General features: G+C 45.5%; 1 protein-coding gene across 1 annotated transcript in view; it reads right to left on the reverse strand.

Moving 5' to 3' along the window:
* RARS1 (arginyl-tRNA synthetase 1) overlaps positions 1–26630 on the reverse strand; it is a 190043-nt gene that overhangs the window by 119131 nt on the left and 44282 nt on the right. Inside the window, exons 5-7 of the mRNA XM_030211798.1 lie at positions 20879–20987; positions 9423–9523; positions 7887–8008 (exon numbers count right to left, since the gene is read on the reverse strand). Of these exons, the coding sequence (XP_030067658.1) occupies positions 7887–8008; positions 9423–9523; positions 20879–20987 (332 nt within the window). The remainder of the gene's footprint in view (positions 1–7886; positions 8009–9422; positions 9524–20878; positions 20988–26630) is intronic.

Raw genomic sequence — 26630 nt, forward strand, 5'->3', positions numbered from 1 at the left:
TAAATTGTACAGCGCTGCGTAACCCTAGTAGCGCTCTAGAAATGTTAAGTAGTAGTAGTAGTAAATGTAAGCCCTCCAAAACCCACCCGAAACCCACTGTACCCACATGTAGGTGCCCCCCTTCACCCATAAGGGCTATGGTAGTGGTGTACAGTTGTGGGGAGTGGGTTTTGGGGGGGGGGGGATTTGGGGGGTTCAGCACCCAAGGGAAGGCAGCTATGTACCTGGAAGCAATTAATGAAGTCCCCTAGGGTGCCCGGTTGGTGTCCTGGCATGTGAGGGGGACCAGTGCACTACAAATGCTGGCTCCTCCCGCGACCAAATGGTTTGGATTTGGCCAGATTTGAGATGGCCGGCCTCGGTTTCCATTACCGTAAGAAGTGAAAACACATAGTAAAAAATGTTTTAAATACATCAAAAGCAGGAAGCCGGCTAAAGAATCGGTTGGGCCGCTGAACGATAGTGGTGTTAAAGGGGCGATCAGGGAAGACAAAGCCATAGCGGAGAAGTTAAATGAATTCTTTGCTTCGGTCTTCACCGAGGATTTGGAAGGGACAAAGGTGCCTGAAAGGGTATTTGAAGCAGGCGAGTCAGAGAAACTAAACGAATTCTCTTTAAACTTGGAGGATGTAATGGGTCAGTTCTGCAAACTGAAGAGTAGTAAATCACCAGGACCGGATGGTATTCATCCAAGAGTATTAATAGAACTGAAAAATGAACTTGTAGAGCTACTGTTAGTAATATGCAATCTATCCCTAAAATCAGGTGAGGTACCAGAAGACTGGAGAGTGGCCAACGTAACGCCAATTTTTAAAAAAGGTTCCAGAGGAAATCCGGGAAATTAAAGACCGGTGAGTCTGATGTCGGTGCCGGGCAAAACGGTAGAGGCTATTATTAAGAATAAAATTACATGAGACAAGTCAGCATGGATTTAGTGAAGGGAGGTCTTGCCTCACCAATCTACTGCATTTTTTTGAGGGGGTGAACAAACATGTGGACAATGGGGAGCCGGTGGATATTGTGTATCTGGACTTTCAGAAGGCGTTTGACAAAGTGCCTCATGAAAGACTCCAGAGGAAACTGGAGAGTCATGGGATCGGAGGTAGGGTATTATTGTGGATTAAGAGCTGGTTGAAAGATAGGAAGCAGAGAGTAGGGTTGAATGGTCAGTATTCTCAATGGAGAAGGGTAGTTAGTGGGGTCCCTCAGGGGTCTATGCTGGGACCGCTGCTTTTTAATATATTTAAAAATGACCTAGAGATGGGAGTAACTAGTGAGGTAATTAAATTTGCAGGTGACACAAAGTTATTCAGGGTCATCAAGTCGCAGGAGGAGTATGAAAAATTACAGGAGGACCTCGCGAGACTAGGAGATTGGGCATCCAAATAGCAGATGAAGTTCAATGTTGACAAGTACAAAGTGATGCATGTGGGAAAGAGGAATCTGAATTACAGCTATGTCATGCAAGGTTCTGCATTAGGAGTTACAGACCTAGAAAGGGATCTGGGGTCATTGTGGATAAGACGTTGAAAACTTCTGTTCAGTGTGCTGTGGCGGCGGCTAAGAAGGCGCAGAGAATGTTGAGTATTATTAGGAAAGGGATGGAAAACAAACACGAGGATGTTATAATGTTATTGTATCGCTCCATGGTGAGACCGCACCTCGAGTATTGTGCTCAGTTCTGGTCACCGCACCTCAAAAAAAGATATAAAGGAATTGGAGAAGGTGCAGAAAAGGGCGACGAAAATGGTAAAAGGGACGGGAGGACTTCCCTATGATGAAAGGCTAAGATGGTTAGGGCTCTTCAGCTTGGAGAAGAGGCGGCTGAGGGGTGATATGATAGAAGTCTACAAGATGAGTGGAATGGAGCGGACAGATGTGAAGCGTTTGTTTACACTTTCTAACAATAATAGAACCAGGGGACATAAGATGAAGCTAGAATGTGGTAGATTTAAAACAAATAGGAGAAAGTTTTTCTTTACTCAGCGCGTAGTTAGACTCTGGAATTCGTTGCTGGAGAATGTAGTGACAGCAGTTGGCCTTGCTGAATTTAAAGGGGGTTTGGACAGAGTCCTGAAGGAAAATTCCATTGAACATTATTAATTTAAATTTTTGTTTTGTTTTGGGGTTTTTGTCAGGTTCTTGAGGCCTGGATTGGCCACTGTCGGAGACAGGATGCTGGGCTTGATGAACCCTTGGTCTTTTCCCAGTATGGCGGTGCTTATGTACTTATGCTTATATGCTAATCATTGGTGCATATACACATGCAAGGGGCACATTACCTCGGGTACCTAGATTTGCTCTTAATGTATAGGACTAGCAGACACAAGGAGAAATTAGACCTTACCTGCTAATTTGCTTTCTTTTAGTCGCTCCGGACCGGCCCAGGATTGGACTGATGGGTTGTGCACGCCTTCCAGCAGGTGGAGACTGGGAAAATTCTGACTCTAGAGAGCCAATAAGAGCCCTGGCCATGTGACCCTAGCCTCAGTATTTGACTAACAAAGCAGGAAAGAAAGGAAAGACCCACCTTCTGTGACCTGTGGAATCAGAGCAGCCACAAAGCACTCATAAAACGTGCTTAAATCACGGCCACGCCGTGTAACAATGCTCACCACCAACTCCAAACAGAGAAGAGGTATGGCTCAAATATAACTTTAATATATCAATTCTTTTTTTTTTTTTACAGAACAGTAATCCTGCAGAGCAGCTTCGTCGCAAAGACTGAAAGTACTGGACTCTGAAACTATGTACAAGTCCTTACTCTTGACAAAAAACACCGGAGGGGCGGACTAAAGGAAAGCAAATTAGCAGGCAAGGTCTAATTTCTTCTTCCTTAGCGTCCCTCTGGACCGGCCTAGGATTGGACTGATGGGAAGTAACAAAGCAGTATACCTAAGGGAGGGACCCCAGCAAACTCGCTGTGAGTACTCAAGTCACAAAGAGAGTCTCCTGAAGACATTCTACATCCAACCTATAGTGCCTAGAAAAAGAATGGAGAGAGGACCATGTCGTCGCCTTACAAATGTCTGTGGGTGGCACCAAGAACCGTTCTGCCCACGAAGCTGCTTGTCCCCTTGTAGAGTGAGCTTTAACTCCCTCCAGGACTGCTCTACCGGCCAGAATGTAAGCAGAAGCTATCATCTCCTTAAGCCACCGAGATAAAGTACGCTTAGAAGTGGCAAAACCCTTACCCAACCCGGAAAGGAGAACAAAGAGACAGTCCGAGTGTTGAAAATCTTCAGTGACCCTCAGAGAGCGCTTAAGAACTCTTAACATCCAATGTATGCAACTTCCTCTGAGCCTCTGTGCCCGAGGAAGACCCCCAGGATAGGAAGGAAGACAGATTGAGAAAGATGAAACCGAGAAACTACCTTAGGCAAGAAAGAAGGAACCAGACGCAGAACCGCTCGCTCCTTGGAAAACTGCAAAAACGGAGACCTGCAAGAAAAAGCTTGCAGCTCTGAGACCCTCCTAGCTGAAGCAATGGCCACTAAAAACACTGTCTTAAGGGTCAAATCCTTAAGGGAACAAGAAGATAGCAGTTCAAAAGGAGGACCCATCAGAGCAGAAAGCACAAGGTCTAGATCCCAAGATGGAAAGACCGCCCTGGCTGGAGAGCGAAGGAGACTAACTCCTTTCAAAAAACGGGAGACATCAGGAAGACTAGCCAATGCCTTACCCCGAATTCTACTGTGGAAACAGGAAAGCGCCGCAACCTGCACTTTAAGAGAAGAGAGACAATCCTTTATCAAAATCCCGTTGCAGGAAATCCAACATCTCCGCCACTGAAGCTCTCTGAAGGGAGAAATATCACCCTCTGAACACCAAGCCTCAAAAATCCTCTAGGTGCGAATATAATTCAGAGACGTAGACCGACGGCACGACCGAAGCATGGTAGAAATCACTGAAGCTGAATAACCTCTCCTAGTTAAGCAAGCTCGTTCAAGAGCCAGGCCGTAAGACAAAATCAATCAAAGAACGTATCATCTTCGAAATCTGCACCTTTGTCCACAAAATTATCTACGGCATAGTCCCAGGATACATGACAGACCTCGTAGATCTACCAACAAGAAACAGAATCAGATCCATTACGATCATAACTAAACTTACATTATCCAAATTGCAAAGGACTTAAATACAAAACAACTTACGCATCCATCTTCTCCTACGTAAGCATACAACTATGGAATGGACTCCCAAAAGCTGTAGAAACAATCCATGACCATCTAAACTTCAGAAAATCACTAAAAACCAACCTCTTCAAAAAGGCTTACCCCACCGATCCAATGTAAATCCCCACAGCCCGCAACATAACACAACTAATGATTGTACTGAACAATACACAATCTTCATTCCCTTCGACCTTCACGGTGCCTGACACACATGTACTTCATTCGACCACAATTCAACCTTGTATTTGTTATTTAGCCAACTGGCGAATGCCTTTACGGTACCATGTAAGCCACATTGAACCTGCAAATAGGTGGGAAAATGTGAGGTACAAATGTAACAAATAAACAATAAAAATCGAGCTGAGTCCGGATAAGGAATTGGTCCTTGTAATAGAAGGTTCTTGTGAACAGGCAGCCAAAGAAGAGACGTGGACCGAAGATGCTGGAGATCCGCGTACCATGAGTGTCAAGGCCAATCTGGAGCCACTAGAACTACTGGACCTCCGTGCGCCTCGATCCTTTGTAAGAGTCGACCCAAAAGAGGCCACGGAGGAAACGCATACTGGAATCCAGCAGGCCACTGTAAGAGCGCGTCTATCCCTTCTGCTCTTGAGTCTCTTCGGATACTGAAGCAGCGGGGAACCTTTGCATTGTGACTGGAGGCAAAAAGGTCTAGCACTGGAATGCCCCACCGAGCTACTATCAACTGAAACGCCTGAGAGCTGAGAGACCATTCCCCTGGATCGAGGGTGTGACTGAGAAGATCCACCTGAATAAGATCGCAGTTTGAGGACTCTGTCCTGGGAAAGAAAAAAACGACCCCGCGCCGTGTCGAAGGTAACCCCCAAATACTCCAGGGACTGCGAAGGAACCAGACGGCTCTTGGCTGAATTCACCACCCAACCTAGAGACTGCAAGAAATGCACTACCCGGTCTATTACCTGAAAACTCTCCTGATAAGATTTTGCTCTGATAAGCCAGTCGTCCAAGTATGGGTGGACTAGGATCCTCTTTTTCCTGAGGGCCGCTGCCACCACTACCATGACTTTGGTGAACATGCGCGGAGCTGTAGCTAGACCAAACGGAAGAGCCCGAAACTGAAAGTGGTGTCCCAGAATCGCAAACCTCAGGAATTTTTGGTGAACAGTCCGGATAGGAATATGCAGATAAGCTTCCGTTAGATCTAAAGCCGTCAGAAACTCTCCGGTACAAACGGCCACTATCAGCGACCGAAGGGTCTCCATTCGAAAACTTATGATTTTCAGAGCCTTGAGATCCAAAATAGGACAAAATAAGCCCTCTTTCTTGGGAACCACAAAGTAAATGGAATAACGACCCTGTCTGAACTCTGAAGGAGGAACCGGGCAAATGGCATGAAGATCCAAGAGCCTCTGTAGAGTGTCCCATACCGCGCCCGCTTTGAGACGAGAGTGACAGGGAGATTCTAGAAAGGCTTCTGAAATAGGCTTGGCGAATTCTAAAGCATAGCTGTCTCGAATGACTTCCAAGACCCACTGGTCGGAGGTAATCTGGGCCCACCTGTGAAAGAACTGCGACAGCCGAGCCCCTACAGGAATCAGAGAAGCCAGCACACCTTCATTGGGACGAATGGGCGAGGGACCAGAATAGGGTGCCTGAATCTCGACCTCCTCTACGGTATCCTCGAAAGGACTGAGTTCTGTTGAAAAATCTGGACCTCTGAGCCTGAGCTCCCCGGACAGTGTGAAACCTACAGAAATCCCTCGCCCGTCCACGACCAAACAAAGCACCCCGACTAGACGGGCGAGGCCTACTCTCCGGGAGACTAGGAATCCTCGTATTCCCGAAAGAACGCACCAATTTATGCAACTCCTCTCTAAACAACAGAGAACCTGTGAAGGGAAACTTACTTAACTTAGATTTAGAAGCCGCATTCGCCGACCAACCTCGCAACCAAAGGGAGCGTCGAGCTGCGACCCCCAGCGCCAAAGACTTGGAAGATGCTCTCAACAGATCATACAAGGCATCCGCCAAGAAGGCAGATTCCGTCTCAATCTTGGCCACCTCCATATCTATAGCAGACAGATCATCTGAGAGGACCTATCCAGAACTCTCTCCGCCGAGCGGAAGCAAGCTCTGGCCATGAGGGAACCGCAAATAGCCGCCTGCACTGCCAAAGAGGAAACCTCAAAACTATTCTTGAGAAGAGAATCCAACCTCCTGTCCTGGACATCCCCGAGGGCTGTTCCATCATCTAGCGGAACCTTATTACGTTTGGTCACAGCTGAGACCACCGTGTCAACCACTGGGACCTTAAGAAGGGTCCTGTCCACCTCCAACGCTGGGCAGAGGCAGGTTATCGACCTGGCTGGACGAAAAGAGGAGTCGGGAACCTCCCACTGTGCCTTAATGATGTCCCAAATGTCTTGATGCATGGGAAAAGTTCTTCCTGAAGACCTGGTGCCTTTGACCAACAGGTCCACCTTGCGAACCTCGGGAGTCGGGTGTGGCTCTTCCTCAAAATGTAGAGTGGAGGAGACCAAAGAGATGAGTTCCTGCAAATCCTCCTTATGTAAGACCCGAGCCACAGAAGAATCCTCTCCCTGAGGTAAACGATCTGCAGCACCTTGGTCCTCCCAAATCTTGTCTGTTAAACCTTCTCCCTCTTCCAGGAAAGGGATATCCTGATCAGACACTAAATCCCCTTGTGGATCCCAGCATCTAGGTCTTTTAGGAGGAGGAAAATGTTAGAGGAGGACTTGCCTGCCCCTGCTGCTCCAAAACCTGACTTCTTCAATAAGAAAGACTGGTACATCTGGAGGACAAACTCAGGGGGAAAACCCCCCTCCTGAGTCCCTCCAGACTGCACCAGGGAGACTGCCTCCGTTGCTCCCTGCACTGCTGAAGACTGCGCATCAGGAGAAAGATCATGCGCTGCAGGACCTGCAGCTGCAGGCAAGATGGCAGCCTTCCCCGCCAAATTTGACGAAGCAGGCAGTTCCACAGATGAACGTGAGACCGCTGAGGCAGGGGGGAGCGAACGAGAAGACCCAGATGGAGGCGCGATCAGAGAAGGCACAGCTGTAAGTTCTAGTGCCCTAAAGTATTTACAAGAGCCGAGGGTGCCCACTCCCCGGCGCTAGCAAACGGCACAGCGCTTCAATTTCTCTGCCATAGCTGCGCTCTGTTTCCCCACAACAGAAAACGCTTTGCGCCTTTTTTTTTTCTCCAAAAGTACAAGAAAAGCCGCTGAGAAAAACGCGAGCAAAAAGGCAGAGGAGCGAAGGCAGAACAAAGCCAAATTGCTCGTTCAGGCCTCGGGACACTTTATTTATTTATTTTTTCTTTAAGAACAGCTGAGAGGGGGAAGTAGCACAAAAAAACAAACAAATGGAGCACGACGGAGCTGCCGGCTCGTTAGTGCTGTGGGGAGAAGAAAAGTCTTTTAATCTAGCCTCTACACTAGATTCCCCAGGCGCAGAAGGATTAAACTAATTTTTTTTTTTTTTTTAAATAGAGAAAGAGACTAATGGGCTCACCTCCTACCTGCTGGAAATGGAGAAAATACTGAGGCTAGGGGTCACATGGCCAGGGCTCTTATTGGCTCTCTAGAGTCAGAATTTTCTCATTCTCCACCTGCTGGAAGGCGTGCACAACCCATCAGTCCAATCCTGGGCCGGTCTGGAGGGACGCTAAGGAAAGGGAAGTTTGCTTATCTCATGCACCACCTACCTGAGTACATCATGCCCAACAAATTCAAACAGGCGGCAGATGCTGTCCCCAATGATGGTCGACCTCAGGTGGCCCACATGCATTTCTTTGGCAATGTTAGGAGAGGAAAAGTCCACAACAACCTGATGGAAAGAAGAAACAGAATGAGCAAGGAGCCAGTGTACAAGATGTGGAGCTCAAGCTAGATCTTGGTGTACAAGATGTGGAGCACAAGCTAGAAGTCAGTGTACAAGATGTAGAGTTCAAACAGCAAAAGCAGGAAGCAGGTGTACAACATGTACAGCATTAGCCTGCATAAAACAGTTATACTTCAGATCAGAGCACTGCTAGATCTGGAACGTGCTACAACATGAGTACAATTAGGTATAACTAAACTCATATCTTGCACAAACTTGCACCGGGATTATAAAAGGAAAATTTGATTTCATGAACTTATTTGAACTCTCTAATTAAGAAAAATAAGTTAAGACTTTGGAAAATCTGGAAATCAGTCTCTTTAAAGAATAAAAAAAAATATATACTCAACATCGTTTGGGGTACCTGGAGAACTAAATAAGGAGACAATTTGAGTCTGCTAAATTTTCCAGTCTCCATTGATTTCTTCAGTGGATATGGTTAAACAATATTTGGTTGAGATTTTAAACATGCCAGGAGATTCTTCACCCCCTATTATGAGGGCCCAGTCAAGATCTGAAGGTTTGGTTTCTCAAGGCCAAAAAAAAAAAACAAGATGGATATGAATCTCACCTCATTGGAAGTAGTTGCACAGAGAACTATTTTATTGGTATCCTTTGCTCTGAAACTAGACTGCAATACTGTTTTGAAGCTCTCCTTTATACATTTAGATTTATTGTTTTTAGATTCAAAAGTGAGTGTTATTCCTGATCTTGCAAAAGAGACAGATAAGGTGAAGGGCATTCCTGGCATTCAACCCAGGGTTCAAGCCCTAGGAACTAACTTTTCTTAGATTTACTCATTTCTGCTTTGTAGTATTTTAGGGTAAACAATTTCAGTTCTTTGAACCTAAACAATTGGAAGAATTTCTTAAAAGCTAAATGTGTAAATGTTACTGTGTAACCTACATGTTCACTGTTAAGGGCTGGCTAAGAAAGGTGATTAGGGGTGGTGTCCTTTTCTTCTCTTTTTTAAAATGTTTTTATTTGAACTATATTTCATGATTCTTGGATCTAATTTTCTATACTTTTTGTGGACGTAATTATGCTTGGATTCTTTGATTTTCATAAAGGATTGTATTTCTATTATTTCTATTGTAAACCCAGGTGGATGATAATATGTTAAGTATTTAAAATTTCAATTAAAAATACTAAAAAAGAAAAAAAAATTAAAGGGTAGCATGTTTTTGTGTACAGTGTTTTCCCTGAAATTTTCTTATTGTATTTATGATCCAGAAGTTTCCTGCTGTTTTTGAGGCTATAACAGCAGAAGAACTTATAACAAAGAATTACAGCTAGTTAGTTAAAGTACTTTTATTTTCCAATTTCTCAGTCTGAAAGGCCTTCTTTAGATGGCATGTACCTTCTTCTGCATTATAAATGCAGGTGGCTGCACTCCATTCACCAGGATTTTGGTCAGTTGTTTGGATACAAAATCCTTCCTCAGACTGATATTGATAAAGCCTTTGGTACAAAAGAAAAACATAAATAAAATATAAATATATAGATAGATTATACCTTCTGTTAAAGTTCTCACCCAAAGCCTCCACCAGAACAGCCACATCAAATTGTAGTTAAGTTGGTATAGAAATGGTCAGTAATAATGGAGGGACAGTTGGAAACAAAACCAATCCTTTCCTTCACATTTTTATTTTCTTCCCAAGATAATACCTAGCCACCCGGCCCACTATAAATCAGACTATGGAATGCATCTGTGTCAACTCTTATCGAAACCCCTTGCAGAACTCACGCTAATACAAGCAAAGTAGGAATACTGCATCAGCAACTGAAAGGTGAACCAAGTGCGGGGACATACTTCAAAACAAGGAGTATGTAAGACACATCAGGGGAAAAAAACTGCAAAGGAAGAACTACCACCTGTCTGGTACTGGTATACGAGGCTGTCCACGTACATCCCAAAAAGGATGCATCAGTTACACGGGGCATCCCATTAATCAGAAACAAGAGAAGACAGTAGGTTATATCTGCTAACATGTAGGGTTTTCATCAGATGAATCAACAGAGGACTAAACTGACACTCAATCCCAAGGTACACATTTTTCTGCATTTCTCTTCTCGTTCCTTATGACATTCACTGACTCTGCAAAACCAGGTGAACAAACTGAAGATTCACAGTAAGCCAAAACAATGGCACTGGCCAGATATCTTAAAATTACTTTTCCTACACTACAGAGACAGGCCTGAAGAAAAATATCCACAGACCTCTAAGCATTAAGACAGTTGATTACAATTTTTTAAATTTACCTATCATATATGAGGGTTGAGTAAAAAGTAAAGCCGCCACCTCCATAACTTTCGTTTATATAAAAATATTGTAATGAATAATAAACAAAAATAATGCTTGAAACTTGCAATTTTATTACATGTATTTACTTCTCTACATAGTTGCCACCATTCACCACACATTTCTTGCAACGATAGACAAATTTTTGAAAGCCATCACAAAAGAACTGCACAGCTGGTCTCTTCAACCAGTTGCTCAGTCTGTTTCCCCTCTTCATTCAAGTTGAACAGATGCCCCCAAAGGTATTCTTTAAATTTTAGAAAAAGATTCGACACTGTCTGGGCTGTACAACATATGGAGGTAAGACAGAGACCCATCTTTCCAATTGCATCTGTGGTGTTTCAACCTGTTCAAGGCCTAGTGTTGTCACGTTACAACAAAATTTCCTTCTTGTGCTTCCCAACTCTTCTCGTTCTTTCAAAGTTTTAAAGGTTGCAATGTAAACACAGAGTGATCATCTAATTGTTTTTTTACGAGTTTGTTAACCTTTCTTGTGTGATAATTGTCCACTGCTGTCACGGATCATCCACATGAAAATCGGTCCTTCCCAATCCACTATCTACATTTTTTGTACCAGTGATGCACAGTACTTACATCCACACAGCCATCACCATAAACAACCTGCATACAGCAGTGACCTTCAGTTAGAGAGACTCCAACACTCAGAAATTCTATCATGGCACATTGCTTAAAACACACTAAGAATGCTCACTGCATGCTTCCAACTCATAAGCAATGTGAAATGGTGTCTTCACAGAGACGCTTCTCAACAACTGAGGTGAATTAAGAGATATCAAAGAACAAATGAGCATGTATAACACGTCACTGCTGCCATCTGTTGAAGAATTTTGGTGGTGGTGTTGGTATTACTCTTTATTTAACCTTCATATGTATACATATGTACTGTATAGAAATATTAGTTCCTAGCTGTTAATTTTCTTTCCTTTAGTCTCATCAGAATTGAGTGTTATGCTAATTTTCTTTTCTTTAGTCTCATCAGAATTGAGTGTTATGCCCGTCTACCAGCAAGTGGAGACAGAGGACTTAGAATTGTGCTGTGCCCTAATATGCCTGAGCTACACACTGCCTTTCAGTATTCCCATAAAGCAGTAAGAGGATAACTGGATAAGGGTCACCTTCCTCTCAGAACAGCAACTTGCAATGAAAAACAGCCAACCAACAAAAACTGAAATGCTATCCAAAACAGAAAGTCTTTGGAACTGTAGCAGAACAGAACTGTAAAAATGTACAGAACTACAGGTTCCTGGATTGATTTGTTGAGACTAAAGGAAAGCGAAGACACTTATCTGTAGCAGGTATACTCCGAGGACAGCAGGCCTTATATTTTCACACATGGGTAACACGAGCCTGTGTTGCCTGGTCCGGAGCTTATAACAAGCTAGTAAGAGCTTTGTGGAGTGCGAGACATGCTCCACTGCGCATGTGCAAGTGCCTTCCCACCCCCCACCCACCGCGAGAGCACAGTTACCGCAGTACAATATTACAGTAAAGAAAAACAGAAAAAGGAGACAACTCCAAGGGGAGGTGGGAGGGTTATGAGAATATAAGGCTTGCTGTCCTCGGACAATACCTGTTATTGGTAAGTATCTTCACTTTCTCAGAGGACAAGCAGGCCTATGTATTCTCACACATGGGGAAACCCTAGCAACCAGACTCACTGAAAACATCCACCATTGATCACTTGGGCCTCACAATGCTGAGGACAGAACTCAGATTAACATGAAAACTATATACAAACTGAGTGAGAGTGCTGCGTGTAAAGGAACAAAATGGGCCTGGGGGACATGGATTCTAGACCCCAAATAGATTCCACAGCACTGACTGCCCAAACAGATTGTCGCATTGGGTATCCTGCTCAAAGCAGTAGTGAAATGTGAATGTGTGGCCTGACAACCACGTTGCAGCTTTGCAAATCTCTTCAATAGAGGCTGACCGTTAAGTGGGCTACCGACGCAACCATGGTTGATATTATGAGCCTCAACATGTCCCTTCAGGGTCAGCCCAGCCTAGGCTTAAGTGAAAGAAATGCAATCTGCCAGCCAACTAGAAATTGTGCGCATCCTGTTGGGATTAAAAGAAACAAAAAGTCTGTGGGGCTTAGTCCGGTCCATGTAATAGGCCAACGCTCGCTTGCGGGTCAAGGTGTGAAAGGCACTTTTGTCAGGATGGGTATGAGGTCGGGGAAAGAATGTTGGCAAGACTGGATCGACTGGATCAGATGGAACTCTGACACCACCTTAGGCAGGAACTTAGGGTGCGTGAACAGGACTACTCTGTTGTGATGAAACTTAGTATAAGGTGCATCCACTACCAAGGCTTGAAGCTCACTGACTCAATGAGCTGAAGTAACAGCCATGACCTTCCATGCTGGCAGGAATCCAGTGGCTCAAAAGGATCTTTGATCAGCTGGGCAAGAATGTCGAGATTCCATGACACAGGTGGAGGTTTGACAGGAGGCTCTGACAAAAGCAAACCTCTCCTGATACAAACTAGAGGCTGTCCAGAGATGGGCTTACCCTCTACATATTAATAAGCAGCACTAATCACACCAAGGTGAACCTTTACGGAGTTGATCTTAAGACCAGACTCAGAAATGTGTAGAAGGTATTCAAGAAGGGGTGTGTGTAGGACACAAAATGGGATCTAAGGCACTGCCCTCACACCAGACGGCAAACCTTATCCATTAACGCCTCTTGGTGGAATCTTTCCTGGAAGCCAGCAAGACCCGTGCCAGGTGCCCTTGACCTGGATTGGCCACTGTCGGTGACAGGATGCTGGGCTAGATGGACCTTTGGTCTTTCCCAGTATGGCACTACTTATGTACTTATGTACTTATGTACCCTCTAAGACCCAAGGAAGCAAATTCTGGGCTCTCAACATCCATGCCATAAGGGCCAGAGACTGGGACGCAGAAGAGATCCTTTGTTCTGCATGATGAGAGTTGGAAAACACTCCAATCTCCACTGTTCTTCAAAGGATAACTCCAGAAGAAGAAGGAACCAGAACTGTTGAGGCCAGTAAAAAACAATCAGAATCATGGTCCTGTGGTCTTGCTCGAGTTTCAACAAAGTGTTCCCCACAAGAAGTATGGAAGGATACACACACAGAAGACCCATCCCCCAATGAAGGAAGAAGGCATCTGACACTAGTCTGTCATGGGCCTGGAGCCTAGAACAGAACTAAGGGACTTTGTGACTGATGCGAGTGGCAAAGAGATCGAGCGAGGGGGTGTCCAAAGTTCAGAAGATCTCTGAGCATGACCCTGCTCAGTCTTGTTGGCCAAGCTGTTTTTGCCCGCAAGGTAAGTAGCGAAGGAGCATACCGCGCCAGAGAGCCCAATGCCACATCTGAACGGCCTCCTGACACAGAGGGAGTGATCTGGTTCCCCCTGCTTGTTGGTGTAATACATTGCAACCTGATCGTCCATTGCTAATTCAATGTGGAGAGACAGCAAGTCTCTGAAAGCCTTTAGAGCGTTCCAAATAGTCCAGAGTTCCAGGAGATTGATCTGGATATCTATTTCCTGGGCGGACCAAGCACCTTGAGCGTCAAGCCCGTCTACATGGGCTCCCCAACCATGGTGAGATGCATCTGTTGTCAGCACTTTTGCAGCTGAGGAATTTGGAATGAAGTCCCACAGTCAAATTGGATCAAACAAGCTCCGGGGGACACTCTGATGACATCTTCCAGGTTCCCTGTGGCTTGGCACTACCGAGAAGCTAGGGTTCATTGGGAAGTTCTCACGTTAAGACGTGTCATGGGCTTCACAAACTGTGGATGCCATGTCTCCCAACCACCTCAACATCTGCTGAGCTGTGACCTGCCGAGAGATGCGAACCCGAAAAGCCAGTGTGACTAGAATATCTGCCCACGGCCCAGAAAGAAGGCTCAAACTTTCTGCGTATCAAGCAGGGCTCCAATGAATTCCAATTACTGGACAGAGTGGAAATGGGACTTGGGGTGGTTTGAAATGAACTCTAGGAGCTTGAGCAGCTGAATAGTCCTCCGCATAGACTCCCAAGCACTGTCCTCCAACTTCATCTTCACCAGCCAATCATCGAGATAAGGGAACATATGGACTTCCAGTCTGTGTAGTGAAGCTGCAACTACCATTAGATATTTGGTAAATACCCTGGAAGCTGACACAAGGCCAAAGGGCAATACGCGGTACTGGAAGTGATGTGTTCCCAGCCAAATCAGAGATACTTACAGTAAGCTGGAAGTATCAGGATGTGTATATAAGCATCCTTTAAGACCAGAAACATAGCCAATCATTTTCCTGAATCATGGGAAGAAGGGTGCCCATCCTGAACTTCTCTGACAAGGAATTTGTTCAGAGCTCTTAGATCTAGGATGGGATGTATTCCCCATCTTCTTTTGCACAAGAAAGTACCTGGAATAGAACTCCCGCCCTTCCTCCCCTGGTTCCTCTGCAAGTACTTGCTCGTGCAGAGAGCTGAAGTAATGAGCTCTCAGTGAGCAATTTGGTGGTTTCTGACACCAACTCAGAGCATACCCAAGATGGACTATTTGAAGAACCCACTGGTCGGAGGTTACAAAGGGCAACCTTTTGTGGAAAAATTTCAGCCCCCCCCCCCCCCCCCCCCGATCAGCAAGTTGTCCGGCATGGATGCTTTTACTTGGATATGCTCTGCTGAAGCCAGTCAAAAGGTCGTCCCCTGCTTTGACTGGGGGAGTAGCAGGAGATCTTAGGAGCATGCTGTTGACATGAACGAGCGCACTGCTGAGGCGGGCGAGAGGAGGCAACGTACCTACACTGAGTAGCAGGCACCTCCTTCTCAACTTGCCAAAAAACCTAGATGAGGAGGCAGATACAGAAGTCATCCGGTCGGGGAAAGAGTGGATATTAATCAGTGTGTTTTTTGATCTGGTCAGCGACCTCCTCCACTTTCTCACCAAAAACTTTATCCCCCCGGCATGGAGCATCTGCCGATTTCTGCTAAACCGTTAATTCTAAGTCAGAAACACGTAGCCATGAGAGTCTGTGCATTGCTATACTTTGGGCAGAGACCCTGGAAGCCACATCAAAAGAGTCAAAGGCTCCCCTGGCCAAGGACTTACATGCCTTCTGCTGCTTGGCCAACTAGTGAAGCAATTTGGCCTGCCAAATCCAGCAGCTTGCACATCAAGTCCCTTCAGTATACACTCGTGAAGAGCTGCTACGATTGAATATAGAACACAAGCATAGAGGCCTGAAACAACTTCTGCTCAAAAGAGTCCAAGGTTCTAGTTTCCCTGCCCCTGGGGGAACCGAAGCATAGCCTCTAGAAATCCTGGCCCTTTTGAGTAAGGATTCAGCCACCAGGGATAGATGAGGATTATCAAACCCAGGGGTACTCTGAATCCGGTACATGGTATCAATCGTTTTGGAAAGTACCGGGACAGACAGAAGGAACTCCCAATTCCACCAGAGAATGTCCTGTAAGATCTCGTGAAGCGGGACCATCACAATCTTTCTAGGAGGAGACTCGTAATCCAGGACCTTGAGCATCTTGGCCCTGGGCTCGTCGTCCACCGCCAAAGGAAACAGAATGGCAGCCGCCATTTCCTTGACAAACGAGAGAAAGGAAAGGCTCTCAGGAGGAGGGGAAACTAGAACCTGAGGAGGGGAGATGTCAGAAGGGAAACCATTGACTTCTCCCCGAGAACATTGGCGGCCGCACTGCAGGCTGAGGGCCAAGCACCCCCGATGCTGATGCAATGCATGTTGCCAGTCAGCAGCTCAGGGAGCAAGGCCTGGATCCGCTCGAGAGCCAACACTGGGAAAGGCTGGGGTGTTGGCTCAGACAGCCTCTGTGGAGCTGCTGGGGTCAAGATGGGAGGCTGGACCTGATTGCAGGGAGACAGCTCATCAGCACCTCCTGTATGGAGGGGGAGTGGTCTTCCCGGCGCTGACTCTTCTCGGGTGCTCCGGAGATCCCTGCACCATGAGTCGAGGGGGGGAATCAATGCTGATGCTTCTTGGCCTTACTACTACTACTATTTAGCATTTCTATAGCGCTACAAGGCGTACGCAGCACTGCACAAACATAGAAGAAAGACAGTCCCTGCTCAAACAGCTTACAATCTAATAGACAAAAAATAAAGTAAGCAAATCTAATCAATTAATGTGTACAGGAAGGAGGCGAGGAGGGTAGGTGGAGGCGAGTAGTTACAAGTGGTTACGAGTCAAAAGCAATGTTAAAGAGGTAGGCTTTCAGTCTAGATTTAAAGGTGGCCAAAGATGGGGCAAGACGTAGGGGCTCAGGAAGTTTATTCCCGGCGTAGGGTGCAGCGAGACAGAAGGCGCGGACTGGAGTTGCCAGTAGTGGAGAAGGGAACAGATAAGAAGGATTTATCCAAGCCGGTCATCGATGCTCCTTGAATCCACGTGTCGCCTCGGTGTTGGGTCCAATGCAGGCCGGTCCCGGGGGCCTTGAGCAGCAGTCGGAGCTGAGGCAGGTGGAGAACCACTTGATGCCCAACTGCTTACAGTGTCTACAGGTCTAGTAACTATACGTATCGATGCACCTGATGCCGATGCAACACCCGACGTCAACGCCAAGGATTTGGACCAGGCTCCAAAAATCTTTTCACGCTAAGCCTCTTTAGCCAACTGGGTCCTTTTCTTTATAAGAAGACACAAGACACATTTGGAAGGGCTATGGTTGGTCCCCAAACACTGAAGACATCAAGAATGAGTGTCCATGTCAGAGATGGTCCTACTGCAACAGGCACAGCACTTAAAGCCACTGGGAACTCTCATGGACATGGAAGGAAAAACTTCCGTGGCCAAATCAAATGACTCTATGATGCCGAAAAATGGGCAAAGCATCAAAGAAAATAAGGATGAGAGACCCCGACTGTACTCAAGGCCTAAATATGGCCGAATCAGGCAAAAGATAAAGGAAATTTAAAAGCGGAAAAAAGAACAAACAATACGGGAAAAGTAAATTAAAAAAAAAAAAAAGTAACCCAAACTCAGGTACATACAGGCATAGCGAAAAAAAAACCCCCGCCAGAAAGGCACTCCAAAAAAGCTCTTTTGAACCAAGCTTTGAGGAGCAGAACATCACAATCACTCCTCACCACAGTTAAAAAAAAAAAAAGAACTGCGGTAACCAAGCTCTCTCAGCAGGCGGGAAGGTACACACCACACTCCACAAAGCTCTTACTAGCTTGTTATAAGCTCCGAACTGGGCAATGTGGGATCGCGTTACCCATGTGTGAGAATACAAAGGCCTGCTTGTCCTCGAAGAAAGAAAATTAGCAGGTACAAACTAATTTCTTCTTCCTCGTCATCAACAGATCAATTCAGGAGTCTTGTTTGTCTGTCCTAATTAGATTGTAAGCTCTGTCGAGCAGGGACTGTCTGTTCATGCTCAAGTGTACAGCGCTGCGTACGTCTAGTAGCGCTATAGAAATGATAAGTAGTAGTAGTAGTAGTAGTGTGACGTATCAAAGCAGTTCTAAAGTAGGGTGGGAAACAGAAGCTCCCGCTAAGAGAACTGAAGCTCCAAACTCTGCATCCTTACTAGCAGCAACATCAAGCATAAAGTGCTTGGAGAAGGTATGCAGAGAGGACCATGTAGCGGACCAACAAATCTCAACCAGAGAGCTGCCTGAGATTTCACTCAAAAGGTCGTAACTCCTAGGAGTACAGTTAACCCGAAAGAGTGCAGGCGGTTTATTCCCCAACAAAAGAGATATATCTGTACTGGAAATGGTTTTCAAGGGTGACGATGTGGAGGAACTGAAAGAAATCTCAGTGAACCTGGAAAATGTACCGAGCCAAAATGACAAATTAAAGAGTGATAAATCACCTGGACCGGATGGCATACACCCCAGGGTACTGAAAAAACTCAAAACATGAAATTGCTGATCTGTTGTTAGTGATCTGTAACCTGTCATTAAAATCATCTGTAGTACCTGAAGATTGGAGGGTGGCCAATCTAACATCAATTTTTTAAAAGGGTTCCAGGGGTGATACGAGAAATTACAGAACGGTAAGCCTGACTTCAGTGCTGGAGAAAATAGTGGAAACTATTTTAAAGAACAAAATTATGGAACACGTACACAAACATGGTTTAAAGAGACAGACCAGCATAGGTTCAGCTGAGGGAAGTCTTGCCTCTCCAATTTGCTTCATTTCTTTGAAGGCGTAGATAAACATGTGGATAAAGGTGAGCCGGTTGATGTAGTGTATCTAGATTTTAAGAAAGCTTTTGACAAAGTTCCTCATGAGAGACTCCTGAAAAAACTTTAGTCATAGGATAGGAGGCAATGTCCTTCTCTGGATTAGGAATTGGATACTGGACAGAAAACAGAGGGTAGGGTTAAATGGCCATTTTTCTCAATGGAGGAGGAATGCTGCAGGGATCTGTACTGGGACAGGTGCTATTTAACATTTATAAATGATCTGGAAAACGAAACAACGAGTGAGGTGATTAAATTTGCAGATGACAGAAAACTATTCAAAGCTGTCAAAACACATGCAGATTGTGAAAAATTGCAGGAAGACCTTGGTAAACTGGAAGGCTGGACATCCAAATGATAGATAAAATTTAATGTGGACAAATGCAAAGTGATGCAAATTGGAAATACTTTTAAAACAAATAGGAGGAAATATTTTTTAAAATCAACGAATAGCTAAGCTCTGGAACTCTTTATCGGAGAATGTGGTAACAGCAGTTAAGAGTATCTGGGTTAAAAAAAAAATAAATAAATATGGAAAGTTCCTGGAGGAAAAGTCCATAGTTTGCTATGAGACAGATATGGGGAAGCAACTGCTTGCCCCCTGGAATGTTGCTACTAATTGGATTTCTGAAAGGTATTTGTGACCTGGCTTGGCCACTGTTTGAAAACAGGATCCTGGCTAGATAAAGCATTGCTCAGACCTAGTATGGCTACTCTTACGTTCTTATGAATCACTTACCTGATGCTAGGGTCCTCCTTAGGAGTCAGCACTCAAGAAAAGGGTCTAGGTATCATTGTAGACAATATGCTAAAATCTTCTGCCCAGTGTGCAATAGCCAAAAAGCAAACAGGATGCTAAGAATTATCAGGAAAGGAATGCAAAATAAGACCAAGAATATTACAATGCCTCTGTATTGATCCATGGTGTGGCCTCACCTTAAGTATTACTTTCAATTCTAGTCATCATTAGAAAAGGTTCAAAGAAGAGCAACTGAAATGATAAAAGGGATGAACTCCTTCCATATGAGGAAAGGCTAAAGAGATTAGGGCTATTCAGCTTGGAAAAGAGACAGTTGAGGGAGGGATACTATTCAGGTCTATAAAATCCTGAGTGGTGTAAAATGGGTAGAAGAGAACTGATTTTTCACTCTTTCAAAAAATACAAACAACAGGGAATACTCAATGAAATAACAGGTAGAAGTGAATCTAACTTTTAATTTTTCAAAAAGATACTTTCAAAACAAAGAGGAGGAAATATTTTTTCACTCAAGGAATAGTTAAGCTCTGGAACTCACTGTCGGAGTATGCGGAAACAGGTTTGGACAAATTTCTGGAGGAAAAGTCCATTGTCTGTTATTGAGATGGACATGAGGGAAGGCACTATTTTCCCCTGGACTGGTAGCATGGAATGTTATTACTAATTGAGTTTCTGCCAGGTACTTGTGACCTGGATTGGCCACTGTTGGAAACAGGATATCGGGCTAGATGGACAATTGGTCTGACCTAGTGTGGCTATTTTCATCAGTAATGGTTGCTGTTCCCATACTTTCAGCAAACATCTGCTCAACAAGTGAGCCTGTCTTCAGACTATGTTGCTGGGTTTCCACGGAGCCAAGAACTCCTGCCTTCAATAGAGAGCATGCAACACACTGCCTTGATAATGTCTCTCGCTGAACAGCAAGAGAAGAACTTTGCAGCTTGGTGCTGCCATAGTGAAACGCAGCAGATAGAAAAATGCAGCAGTACTCACAGTCTCACAGCAATGTCCCATCCCCGCCCCCCCCCCCCCCCCCCCCGAAGAGTGCCTCAGAGAAATAAGGCTTTTCTCTGTGGACACTAGAAAGACCGAAATTTAATAAAACTTTACTTTGTTTCGACTTTTTTTTTTTAGGAAGGAGACCACAATGGGAAAGGAGATTATAGTGGGGAGGGATAGGGAGAGACAGACCTAGCACCACTAGGTGTACACCAAAAGGTCACTTTGAACTTCTTAACCCCTCTACTGGACCAGGAGCAAGCGTACACAGATCAATTCAGGAGCTGCACAGAATTAGTCTTCCACCCGCTGGAGTCAGAGGAATACTAAATTGACTCAGCCACATTGCCTATTAATTCTGAGTCCTCTATGCCGGTAGATGGGAATAACACACAAGTTCTGGATTGATCTGTTGACAAGGAAATATGAAACATATGCACATGCAAACACACAATATCTTTAATCACCGTGGTTGCTGAAAATACTGCCTTTCTGGAAAGATTAGACCCAAGTAAACAAACGTAAATATTTGGTACCATACCAGGGCCAGCAATGTCTACTCGCTCGATGTACTCATTATCAGAAATGTTTCGGGTAATTTTATCTGCAATATCCCTGGGATTCACCTTACTGTCCCGTGCTTTCAGCATCTGCAAAGCAAAACATAGAATTACACTCCAATCCAGCAGTATCACGCTTCCCAATGACAGAGACCAAATGTGCAAGGAAATCAGCAGATGAAACTAAAATGCTGGCATTGCCTCTATTTCTTCTTTCTTACATAATCAGTTAATGCTCTGTTTCCCAGAATTAACTCTGACTCTGTAATAATCCAAGGAAGACTATTAGTGCCCAACACCCTCCATAATCAAAAGGTCACTGCTTCCTGTATCAAGCCCCAGGGAACTCTGTGCCATTAACTTTAAATTTCTATGGAATAACTACTGTCTACAACAGGCCTATATAACTGCTACCAACTGTGGGAAGCAATTTTATTTTTTATATCAGCTACAGTATTTAATAGAATAATATTGGGTCATCCAGAGTACAAATACAAAAGCAGCTCACCAGCATCCAGCCACAAAACATTAATGTTTACTACTACATTTCACATTCAAAACCATAAGCTCTGCTACAAGGCAACATACAATAAAGAGAGCACACAAACAAGCTCATTTTCAAAGCACTTAGCCTCCCAAAGTTCCATAGAAACCTATGGAACTTAGCCTCCCAAAGTGCTTTGAAAATATGCCTCTATGTGTCTTTATAATGAAATAGTTTGTTGCGACAGTCCAATCCAACATTCATTTATATGCCTAAAACCAAGCACTTTTATGGACTTTTATTCTACTCCAATTTTAGGTAGCACACATACTAAGAGATTACAATTTTGACACTATGCTTGTTTTGGTGAGCTACTTATGCTTTTACACATAAGTAACGAAAATATATTGAAAATAGAAGGCAAGATTCTGTGCAGGCTGTAAAACGAAGATACTTACCTGTACGCAGGTATTCTCCAAAGACAGCAGGCCATTCTCTCTCACATGTGGGTAACGTCATCCACGTCGCATGGTGCAGAGCTCAAACAAGCTAGTATAGTTAACACCACGTGCAGCTTCCCCACCATGCATGCGCGAGTGCCTTCCCGCCCGCCTCTAGAGCACAGGACCATCAGTACAATAACATAGCATGGAAAAACAATTCCAAGGGGAGGTGGGAGGGTATGTGAGAATGAATGGCCTGCTGTCCTCTGAGAATACCTGCAACATGTAAGCACCTTCGCTTTTTCTGAGGACAAACAGGCCATATTATCACATGTAGGAATCCCTAGCTACCAGGCTCACTGAAAACAACCATCAATGAATTGGACCTCGCAACGGAAAGGGCAAAATAGTAATTAACTTGAATCTATATGCAACTATGTGACAGTACAGCCTGAACAAAACAAAATGGGGCTAGGGGGATGGAGTTGGATTCTAGACCATAATTCTGCAGAACTGTCTGTCCAAACAGACTAATGCGTTGGGTATCCAACTCAAGGCAATAATTTGATGTGAATGTGAAGACCATGTTGCAGCCTTGCAAATTTTTTCAATGGAGACTGATCTCAAGTGGGCCACAGACACTGCCATGGCTCTCACATTGTAAGCTTTGACATGACCCGTCAGCCCAGCCTGGGCATAGGTGAACGAAATTCAATCTGCCAGCCAACTGGAGATTGCGTCAACCCCAATCCTGTTGGGATAAAATGAAACAAAAAGCTGGATGGACTTTGTAGGGCCTAGTCCGCGCCAAATAAAGGGAAATGGTCTTGATATACCATTTTTCTGTGGTTACAATCAAAGCGGTTTATATATTATATACAGGTACTCAATGGAGGATTAAGTGACTTAAGACAACATACAGAGCGGAAGGAAAACCAAAATAGACCAGATAAAAAGCCTAAAGGGTAAGAGCACCAAAGAAGTTTATTAGGACCCTACACGGTCCGTGTTTCGGCCTACCGGCCTTCTTCAGGGGTCTTCAAATTGACGTATACAGATGTGCCTCCAGAATTCTCATGGAGTGAAAGGCATAAACAGCTTAATATAACTGGCTTCCAGCTGAAATTTGGAAAAGGAGGACAATCCTCAAGCGCCGTTCTAAGCCTTCCCAGATGTCCAGCAAAGTAGTTAAATGAATAGATCCCAAATTGGTTGTTGTCTTATGTGTTTTTTGCGGGAGACTTGGACCTTCTTTTTGTTGGATTAAGTGACTTACCCAGAGTAAAGTAAAAGGCCAATGATCGCTTGCAGTACAAGGTCTGCAGTGCGCTCTTGCCAGGATAAGCATGAGGTTTTGGAAAGAATGTTGGAAGAACGATCGACTGGTTCAGATGGAATGGAACTCAGACACAACCTTAGGCAGGAACTTAGGGTGTGTGCAGAGAACTACTGTGCTATGATGAAATTTTGTGTAAGGTGGATCCCCCACTAGGTCCTAAAGATTACTGACTGTATGAGCTGAAGTAACAGCCACCAAAAACAGGACCTGGACCTTCCAGATCAGATACTTCAGATGACATAAGTACATGAGTACATAAGTATTGCCATACTGGGAAAGACTGAAGGTCCATCGAGCCCAGCATCCTGTTTTCAACAGTGGCCAATCCAGGTCACAGATACCCAGCAAGATCCAAAAAATGTACAAAACATTTTATACTGCTTATCCCAGAAATAGTGGATTTTCCCCAAGTCCATTTAATAACGGTCTATGGACTTTTCCTTTAGGAAGCTGTCCAAACCTTTTTTAAACTCCACTAAGCTAACTGCCTTTACCAAATTTTCTGGCAGGAATCAAGTAGCTCGGAAGGAGCCTTCATCAGTTGGGTGAGGACAACGCTGAGGTCCCATGACACAGGCAGAGGTCTGACAGGGTGCTTTGTCAAAAGCAAAGCTCTCATTAAGCAAACAACTAGAGGCTGTCCAGAGATGGACCTACCTTCTACATGGCGATGGTAAGCACTAATCACACTAAGGTGAACCCTTACAGATTTGGTACTGAGGCCAGACTCAGAAAGGTGTAGAAGGTATTCAAGCAGATCTGTGTACAGCAAGAAAGGGGACCTAGGGCCTTGCCCACTCACCAGATGGCAAACCTCCTTCTCCTTTGCCATCTGGTAACACCTCTTTGTGGAATCTTTCCTGGAAGCCAGCAAGACCTTGGAGAAACCCTCAGGAAGATGCAAGGAAGCAAATTCTAAACTCTCAACATCCAGGTTATGAAGGCCAGACACTGGAGGTTGGGATGCAAAACAGATCCCTTGTTCTTTATGATAATAGCTGGAAAACACTCTGATCTCCAAGGTACTTCAGGAGGAAAACTCCAAAAAGAAGAAGGGACCAGATCTGCCTGGGCCAATATGAAGCAATCAGGATCACGGTTCCTCAGTCTTGCTTGAGTTTCAGCAAAGTCTTCCCCCGCAAGAAGGATGGGAGAATATGCATACTGAAGACCCATCCACCAATGGTAGCAGAAGACGCCCGGCGGGTGAGAGAATCCATAGCATCATGGTGCTTTTTGATCTGATCGACCATGTCCTCTACTTTGTCTCCAAAAAGATTATCTCCCCGGCAAGGAACATCCACCATTCGCTGCTGGGTCTTATGATCCAGGTCAGAGACACGCAGCCATGAGAGTCTGAGCATTACTATACCCTGAGCAGCTACACGAGATGCTACATCAAAAGTGTTGTAAGTCCCCCTAGCCAGGAATTTGCTACACGCCTTCTGCTGCCTGACCACCTGGTGAAAAGGTTCGGCGAGCTCTGGAGGAAGTGCTTCAACCAAACTAGACAGTTGCCTCACCGAGTTCCGCAAGTGGATGCTCGTGTAGAGCTGGTAAGTTTGGATCTTGGCGGCGAGCATAGCGGCCTGATACGTTCTCCTCCTAAAAGAATCCAAGGTCCTAGACTCTCTGCCTGGGGGCGCCAAGGCTTAGTCTCTAGTACTCTTGGCTCTACTGAGAGCAGAGACCACCACCATGGAATCGTGAGGAAGTTGGGCCTTCACCATTACAGGCTCTCCATGGACTCTGTACTGGGACACTGATTTTTTGGGGGACCACTGGGTTAGAAAGAGGGCACGACCAATTTCGCATAAGTACTTCCCTGAGAGTATTATGCAAGAGGGCCGTTGCAACCTCAGCAGGCAGAGAAGGATAATCCAAGACCTTGAGCATCTCGGCCCTGGGCTCATCCACAACCTCCATAGGGAATGGAATGTCCTTAGACATTTCCCGAACAAAAGATGAGAAAGAAAGACTCTCAGGTGGAGACATTCTACTTTCAATTGGTGAAGTAGGATCAGAGGGAACCCCACACGACTCTTCCTCCGAAAAGTATCTGGGGTCTTCCTCCTCTTCCCACGAGCGCTCCTCATCGGTATCGGACAAAAGCTCCCTAAAAGCCGCCCGAACCCGAGCCTGTCTCAACGTCGAGGATCGACGACCTCGTGGAGGGTGTCGAGAATTCGACCCCTGCCTGGACTCCGGTGAAGCTTCCTCCACCGACGTCGAGGGGGAATCAACCCGGGTGGCAGCCGATGCCAGTACCTCTCAAGCGGTACCGAGGATGGGGACCTCACCATAGGCGATGGCCCAGATGTCACCTCCGCAGTTGGTACAGAAGGCGCAAGCACCCCCGACACCGAGGCAGGCTGGCGAAGCAACCCTTCCAGAAGCTCCGGAAGAAGGGCCCTGATGCGCTTGTCGAGAGCTTCCATCAGAATAGGCTGGGGGGGCCGGTGCAGGAGTCGGTTGTAGAATCTGAGGGGGCTCGAGAGCCAGTACCAGGCTGCCAGATGACTGACGCATCAGCACTTCCTGTATGGAGGGTGAGCAGTCCTCCCGGCACCGTGCATGGAAGGAGATCGATGACTGTGCTTCTTAGCCTTCGCTCAACACCCGTCATCGAGACTCCTCGGTATTGAAGAGGAGGACGTGGAATTCTCACGCCTCCTCGGGGCTGGGTCCAACGAAGGTCGGTCCCGGGGGGCCTGCTCCCAGCGCGATGCAGTCGTTCGGGAGCCATTACCTGAGCTCTCGGTGTCACTGCTTCCTTCGACGTCGATGTCGCCAACCTCGGTACCGATATCAATGCCGATGTCAAAGGACCGGAGTGGTCGGAAAAAAGTTTCTCATGCTGAGCCTCCCAAGCCACTTGGGTCCATTTCTTCATCAAAAGACAAAGCTTACAGGCAGCTGGTCGGGCCCAAGGCACTGAAGACACCACACATGGGGCTCGGTACCCGAGATGGTCCGGTTGCAGCGAGTACAACGCTTGAAGCCACTGGGAGTCCTTGATGACATGGACAAAAAAACAGCGGCTGCGAAATTAAAAGGCTCGATGGTGCCAAATAAAAAGGCACAAAAAAGGGAAAGACCCGGCCGAGCAGCCTAAGGGCGGCCGCACCGAAAAAGAAAGGAAACGTAAACAAGTTGACAAAAAACTAATAAAAACAAGGAAAACTACTACTTTTTTTTTTTTAATTTTAAGAAAAAACTACAACGACAAGCTGAGAAAGGCGAAAAAAGGGGCGATAAACACCTAAGAAGGGTCTCCTGAGCCGTTCGAAAGAGCGAAGAAAAATATCTCGTCAGTCTGAAGCGGATCAAAGAAAACTAAAGAGGACATACTTGCGTCGCGGGCGGGAAGCTGCTCGCGCATGCGTGGTGTGCTCGGCCTGTACGACGGAGTGTTCCAGAGACTTCTAGTTTTTTTGTAAAGTTATTCCGGTCTCCTGGGCCGTCGC

Source organism: Microcaecilia unicolor, chromosome 8 (genome assembly GCF_901765095.1).
Source record: "Microcaecilia unicolor chromosome 8, aMicUni1.1, whole genome shotgun sequence".
Classification (NCBI taxonomy): Eukaryota; Metazoa; Chordata; class Amphibia; order Gymnophiona; family Siphonopidae; genus Microcaecilia; species Microcaecilia unicolor.